Here is a 7,974-nt window from a genome sequence, read left to right on the forward strand (position 1 = left end):
TTATTCCCCTATCGCAGAAAACAAATCTATTCATGATGATTGCATCAATGAAACTGTAACGACTCGAAACAGCAAGTTTCCTTCATAAATCTGGGGCAATAAAAATTTATGTCCCCGTCTGAAGTTGCCCACTGCAACTTGCAAAGACATCATCGGAGAAGCATCACCGCCATCTCCGAATGGAACTTTATATGACAATAGATTAATAATTATGAAAACGACGATATCATTTTGGTGATACGAGAGAGAGGCAATTCGGAGAGTCCATTAAGTAAATTGTGGAGTGGTGGAGGAGTTTCATCATCATCATCATCGGCTCCTTCGGAGTCTTCCGTTCCGTTCCGCTCCGTCGACTTAATAAATACGAAAATTCTTCGCTCATTGTCTGAAATTCGCCACGTACAAGTCGCTGCTCTCTCTCTCGTTCCACCAAAAAGGCACATTATTAAAGTCATCAAATGCAAATTATTAATTATCCAGGGTAAACAGATCTTAAAGAGACGTGCAGACAATGGCGGAGGGCCGCAACAAAGCCGCGCATTGTCGCAACGCACTATCGGGTGCGGCAATTAATCATATTCTCGCTTGCAGACGACGACGAAGAGAGAGAGAAACTGAGTCATTGTCCGAAATCGTGGGGATCCTGTTTATTCAAATCGCTGCTGAAATTGGGGTTCCGCAATAGCTAATGACACGGTGTACAACGTAATCTCCTCCTCGAGTCCGGTCATGTGGATCGGCCGAAAAGAGGACGAGCACACATGAAGAGGATAGGCAAAAAAAAGGGATGCTCTTAATTAACGCAAAAAACGTGCACTTCTCCGCACGATGGATGACGGTGTGTAAGCCTTTTCGGGGATGTTTCCTCGAAACTCTCTTGATTCTATTAATGTTAACACCCTATATAGTATATATAAGACAATTTGTCATATCGTCGAGGGGCGCTGATTTATTCCCGTTTCCGACGACGAGAGGGCTGGGGAAAACGCGCCCTTCTCCAAACCCGATACCGACAAAAACAAAAACGAAATTTAATAATGAAAAAAGAAAACGATACACGAAATACACGCTCGACGGAGAGAGTGAGTGAAAAGAGAAGAGAGAACACTTCCAAATAATAAATAATGCATTTCGTTTCTGGAAAGAATTTAATGCGTATTGATTAATACAGAATTAAGAGAATGCCGTCTGCAGATGTTTGTGTGTGTTTCGCTATGCGTCTCGTTCACTCTGTGTGTATATATATATATATATTTATGTATACTTATATATATGTATTCTATATAAGCTGGATGTGAGTCCTGCGAGAGCGCTATTTAAAGTGCATATATTACCGATATATCTTAGATGTCAGTGCAATCGCATTAGGAATGCTAAAATATGCCATCTGGCTGATGATTTATGGGCGTTCGCAGGGAGCTCTTGCGAATTTCGAAACGGCCCGCTGGATGGAAACACTTCCGTTCTCCGGATTTGTTTAATACACTGAATACAATGTGCACTATATGTGCGCTACATGAGATGAAAAGAAAGATAGAGAGAGAGATGATCGAATAATAAAAAAATCATACTCGGATTATGTTCATCGATCCGCCAGTTTTCCGGTTGCCAAAACTTCCGGATTCTCATGATTTTCATTAAAAAAAAACATTATAGAAAAAATGTATCAAATTCATTTCATAATTCAAATTAAAAGTAGTTTATCAATTTTGTAAATATTGAAAAGTTCCTGCTGATTTTTGCTAAGTATCATTGGTGATGCCTGAATATAGCAGAATTGTGAAAAACAATGAACTTGTGTGTATATTTGGTTTGAATCAAATGAAACTGACACATTTAGTACCGTTTAGTGAAGATAGAAGAAAACAAAGTGCCAAAAATGCCACTAAAGCAGTGGTCGGAATTTTTTTTTAACCATTACTCCAAAATATTTTTGCGTAAGTCCCATTCTGAAAAGAAAACAATCAATGTAAAATTGAAATTTAATAAATTATTTATTAAATTAATTTACATTTACATATTTATAAAAAAAAGTTACATGAAAATTGTAAGTATTTAATAGACAAACAAAATAAAATTCTTAAATTGGAACAAACAAAAATTAATTGAAAACTTTCCCCCTTCAGGTTTTGGAAAAATGATGTTGCTTCATTTTTGATATAATTACTTCAAAATTGGGACTTTTTGATGTAAGAGCAATTTGAATACAGTCTTCGGCGTTTAATCGATTTCTGTTTTTCGTTTTTATGTTCATTAGAGTGGAAAAGCCTTGTTCACAAAGGTAGATTGTTGCAAATGGCAGCAATTTTTTTTACCGCCTCCTCATGTGTAATTTTGAAAGCCTTTGCAGCCTTTGTCAACCAAAAAGACGACAGATTTGCATTGGTCTCAAATTGAATACGTGCTTCAGTATTGGATCGAAGTTCAAGAATTGCCTCTGCCAAACCTGGAGGTTCTTCTGGTATGTTAGTAATTTCACATTTAAAAGGATCTACAACCCAATTCACAGTTTGTAAAATTTCCAAAAAAAAAATCATTTTTACCCCGGTTCCACGACCGCTTTAGATTAAAGCAACAACTAAGATATATTTTGCTTACGGAGAAGTTGTTAAATGAACTTTAGAAACATGATTATCTAAATTTAGAGCTGATGATTTCAGCCCTAAAGTTCTGCTAGTAATAATGATTAAATCAAGACATTAATCGAGAATAATACGCACTAAACGACACTTGAATGAGCAGAGATATTAAAAATTGTCAAAAACAACTATCGACGAATGTTTCTTAAGCTTTCTTACAGAAACCGTTAAGATATATGAGCAATTTAACGGACAAAAATCACGACAATATCAGCCTTTATATTTCTTGTTACAGTCGGACAAAGTTGTATTTGTCCACCCGTAATATTCACCAGACAATGCACTTTCGGATTTCCACAAAATTGGGTCTTTGCAAATTGCCATTAACTGTAATTTTTAGTCGACATAAAAAACCACCTGAAGAAGAGTTTTTTAGAAGAAAATCCTTATTAATTCTGAAAAATTACATTTCTAAAATCATGTATTTTTCCGGTTGCTAGGTTTCTGATTTCTATAGATTTTGTTTAATTTCCTCGACGCACGTCATTTCACGTCAAAATTCTCAGTGATCAGCAACACACACTCAAAATACATATGAAACATACATCCGATCATTTCGCAATTAAATCTCTTTCTTTTCAACGTCGACCGGATGATCGTGCTTCTTTCACGTCTCAACGAAGAACGCGAGGTGAAGATTACGCAACAACATGAAGTGCCAGCTCGAGAAACCCGCCGACTTTTCATTCATGAACTTCAAAAAGTTAAAAGGTATTTTTTTATTTATCATACTAATTCAATTAATCCAAATTAGTTCATGAATTTTACTTCATTCATCAAATTTCAACTGTTTTTTTTCTTCTTCTGAAATATCATTCATGTATTTTATAAAGTTAAAAAGTATTATTACTGTGTCAATTCATGCAATCAAAAGTTTTTGTAACTTAGAATAGAATTTAGTACAATTTCGTTCATAAGTTAAAAAATGTTCTTACTGTATTAAATCTTATTTTACAATCAAAACTGGTTCATGAATTTTATGAATAAAAACTTAATTTTTAACATATTTATTCATTTTTTGAATCAATATAAAAAAGAAATTAGTATAATTTTATTAATGAAGTTCAAGTATTTAAATAATCAAAAGATTCTAAAGTTTTTGTTATTTTAATAGAAAATTATTAAAATTAATTAGAAGATAAATAATTTTACAAAAATCTAAAGTATTTGTATAATTTTGAATATTTTTCGTAATCAAGAATATTTCATGAATTTAAATAAAGGTAAAAGATTTTCTTAAGTAAAATAAAAAGAGAAAATACAAAATTAATATGAAATTGATAATTCATGTTGATTTGTTGTATTTTTCATTTAGTCTTAGTTTAAGTATGTAGTATACATTTTCCTATGTTTTGTTATTGTAAATTTGTGGAATTTACTAAATCTGGTTGATTGCTGAGGTATGGATGCGCCACGGTATGAAATAGTTAGTATAAGGCGCACAGACAGTTACTCGGAACTATAGACATGAATTATCAGCTTGGAACTTGTCCAATTGACACTGGTACTTTTTGCTGATCAGCGATGGCCGAGGTGCAAGATGGAGCGTTAAGAAGAGAAGCAACACAAAAAAAAAATGCAGCTGTTTTGCAGTTAATTGAGTGCGAAAAGTGTAAAATAAAGTATATCATCGGAATGCCGTTCCATCAATGTGAATACCCAATAAAGGTTTATTAAGAAGTGCTAATGCCTCTTTGGCAGCGGTCGGCGTCGAAGAAAGCGATCGCTCCTCGAGGAATTTTAGACTATCCGCGGCATTCGGGCGCGGAAAAATAGAGCGAAAATAGATGATTGCGATGCGTTTGCAAAGGAAATTTCTGCATGGATGTTTACGTATGCGCGGAATGCCTTCATCCATTCTCAATGACATTTGCCAACTCTTTTTGTTTTATTATTCAAATTACTGTTTATCTAAGAAAATGATGGTTAAAAGATGTAAATTGAAGGATTAAAGTATTAATTGTGTGTTTGCTACAAAAGTTACAATTTTTTTAGAAATTTATGGATAACTTCAAATTACAATTTCATTATTTAAACACTAATGAAAAAAATAGAAATTTTCAGATATTAATGCATGAAAAGATGTAATTTAACTATCAAGTGTTATAGGTCTTTTCTCTATTAGAAAAAAAATACAATTTTATGAAATTTATGGATGAAAAAAACTAATGTAATTTAACTAATGGAATATAACATTATGAAAGTTCTTTTTTCTACTATAAAACTTACATTTTCCTACAGATTTAAGGATAAAAATATGAAATTTAACTATTGAATATAAATGTGTTAAAGGTCTATTAAAAAAAAGGACATTTCTTAAAAATTTAAGGATAAAAATATGAAATTTAGCTATTGAATACAAATGTTTTTAAACTAATATCTGTATTAAATTTATAAAGGAAAAACTGCTTTTCTCTATTCTTATAATTTCTGTATTTTAAGTATTTAAAGGATAAATTATTTAAGGATTGAAAGATCAAATTGTTAAAGTTTTATCTTTTTCTATTTGAATTATATTTTTTTTTTAATTTTGAATAAAAAAGTGAATTTTAAAGATTTTGTTAAATGAAGATTTAAGAAATTTCTGGTTACAATTTTTGTAAATTAAAATTTGTTAACTAATTAATTGAAATAATTTGTTTTAGTAAAGAAGTTACGTATTCTTGGTTGTATTTTGTTGAAAGGTTTTTTTTCTTGTTAGTTAATGATCATTGATGTTTTGTGCATGTTTGTATAGTTTAAGAGTACTTAAGAGATCTGAATTGGTTGAAATTAGTAGGTGAAATGCGGCGTTTAATTAAATGACTGAAGACGTTTCGTTTGTAATTGCAGGCACTAAACCCGATACAGTTCATACCACGAGGATCGGTACACCTGCCACTGGGGAATCGCACAAGTTCTTGACGAGAGCCGTCTGGTTGAATAACAATCGTCTCACCGACATCAAGTACGTCGACATCTTCATCGAATCCATCCTGGAGTTCCCAACGGCACTCGCCTGGCTCGATCTATCTTTCAATAACATCGAAGAAATCGATCTGGTTTGTTAAACACACAATTTTATTGATAAACTTAGAAAATTGATAAAGTCACTTATATATCAATCATAATCAAAGTATAAAAAAAGTATCAAGTTATTTAGAATGTTTTTGCAAGTTTGTTAAAAAAATAAAATATTTGTGAAAATATCAGAATCTTACTTTAGAGGAACAAATTAATACGTTTTTTTATTCAATTTATGTTTAAATCAAAATTTGGTTGCAATTTTAAATATTTTATATGAAGATTTTACAAATTTTCATTAAATTTGTGTTCAATCAAAATTGAATTACATTTTTTTGAAATCATTTTCTATATCCTGTATAATTTCGGAATTTACTAAATTTAGTATGAATTTAGATGAAGTTGAAGAATTTGAAACGAAGTTGAACAAAGTTAATGATTTTGATATCATTTAGATTTTCCTAATGAAAATAAATAAGTAAAGAAAATTTAGAAAGAAAGTTGTAGATATTTAATGAAAAAATCAAGTTATATAGATAATTATTCATATCTTATAAATTTTCTGTAGAAATATAACTTAAGCTTATTTTAATTATTAAATTTAAGTTAAATTAAAAATTTTCACGTATTTTGATGAATAATTATTGATATTTTGTGAATTTTGTAACGCATTTTGTAATTTAGATTATCTTTCAATAACATCGAAGAAATCGATCTGGTTTGTTAAACACACAATTTTATTGATATACTTAGAAAATTGATAAAGTCACTTATATATCAATCATAATCTAAATATAAAAAAAGTATTAAGTTTATAAATAATTTCTATATAAATACTACAAATGAATACTTTTCAAATCAATGTTTTTTACAGAGTTTATTGAAGTTTACGAATTTGCGTATATTGTATCTGCACGGTAACAATATAAGCGATGTGAAGGAACTGCTGAAGTTGAAGGCTCTGAAGCTGCTGAAAACGCTGACCGTCCACGGGAATCCGGTTTACAGCAAGAAGAACTATCGTCAGTATCTGATCACGATGATGCCGCAGGTGAGATTATCGCGAAGAGAGTTGCGTTGGAATTTGCGAAGACTTTACTTATTATTCTTCTTTGTCGTTGCGCAGATAGTGAATCTGGATTTCACGAGGATCACGGATATCGAAAGGAATTCGGCGACGGCTCTTCAACGTGTCATCGAATAAGCATTGAAAGAAAAAAATAAGTAAAGAGTCATATTTTAATTAGTCCGATGATTTTTTTTGTAAGTAAAACAATTTAATTAAATTAAAATTAAGAATTTTTAATTATTTGTAAGTAAATTTATTGATTAATTAAGAGGAAATACTTGCTTTTTTATATAATTTATGAAAGATTAGAAATTTTAGATTTTTTTGAAAATATAAAATTTCTGATTTTTTTTTGTTAATTTTTGCAAATTAATTAATTTATTAATTCTTAGTAATTTGAATGATCGGGAAATACATGTTTTTTTATATAATTTATGAAATTAACAAAAAAAATTCAATGATTCAAAGACTTTTTTTTGGGTATAGTTTATTAAATATTATCTTAATGTATATCCGATGGTGCGAACTTAAATACCTAAATCAATAAATCAGGATGCGATTTATTAAATTGATTAAGGGCGTTTTGTTCGTGCTCTTTTGTATTTATTATATAATAGTTTTTTTTTTGCTCTGTCTTTCTCTCTCTCTGTGTTTTTGTTTCGTTCGGATGTGTGTTGTGTTGTGTGTTGTGCAGGGGTGGGTTTCTGATGGCTAGAGGGGTTGAAAGAGAGAGAAAGAGAGAAAAAAAGGGGCGAAGTCCTTGTGTGCAAGACGTCCCTTATCAGACAAAGAGTCGCCTTGCGGTGACGTGGAAAAATCGCGTCGCAACATAACATTGACCGCGCCGAGACATCCATTGTTACCATCCATGTGACAGCGCGACTCTCCTTCTTTTTTCTTCTTCTCTCTCTCTCTCTCTCTCTCTCTTGCATCGCCTCCTTATATAACCCAAACCACTAATGATAACGACCGTCGCTAATGCACGTAAACACGTCATAACTTTGAAGGATTGAGACAGGAGAGGAGATTAGAAAACTTCGCACAGGTTCGGTTCTATATCCTCTTCAATCTTTCCACATTTGCTAAAGAGTTAAATAGCAAGAACAATACCAATTTGGAATCTAAATATAAATAGTATACAAGAAAAGTTTATAAGAAATTTATCAACAAAATTAAGTATTTAAAGAATTATGAAACTCTTGTTTTTTTTTATATAATTTATGAAATTAACAAATTTTTCCTTTTCTTGTGTACAAATCTTTC

General features: G+C 31.2%; 1 protein-coding gene across 1 annotated transcript; it reads left to right on the forward strand.

Moving 5' to 3' along the window:
• The first annotated feature begins 3,289 nt into the window (after positions 1-3,289).
• On the forward strand, positions 3,290-6,846 carry LOC108557758 (leucine-rich repeat-containing protein 51-like). The gene is made up of 4 exons (XM_017914411.1): positions 3,290-3,350; positions 5,472-5,680; positions 6,517-6,693; positions 6,769-6,846. Exons 1-4 carry the CDS (start codon positions 3,290-3,292, stop codon positions 6,844-6,846), a joined length of 525 nt encoding a protein of 174 aa, XP_017769900.1.
• The last annotated feature ends 1,128 nt before the right edge of the window (positions 6,847-7,974 follow it).

The sequence above is a fragment of the Nicrophorus vespilloides genome, unplaced genomic scaffold (genome assembly GCF_001412225.1).
Source record: "Nicrophorus vespilloides isolate i.1.1-1 unplaced genomic scaffold, Nicve_v1.0, whole genome shotgun sequence".
Lineage (NCBI taxonomy): Eukaryota > Metazoa > Arthropoda > Insecta > Coleoptera > Silphidae > Nicrophorus > Nicrophorus vespilloides.

Coding starts and splice junctions, on each gene's coding strand:
- LOC108557758 (XM_017914411.1), top strand. CDS start 3,290: ATGAAGTGCCAGCTCGAGAAACCCGCCGACTTTTCATTCATGAACTTC. Junction 3,351..5,471: donor GAACTTCAAAAAGTTAAAAG/GTATTTTTTTAT, acceptor TTGTAATTGCAG/GCACTAAACCCGATACAGTT. Junction 5,681..6,516: donor ACATCGAAGAAATCGATCTG/GTTTGTTAAACA, acceptor TGTTTTTTACAG/AGTTTATTGAAGTTTACGAA.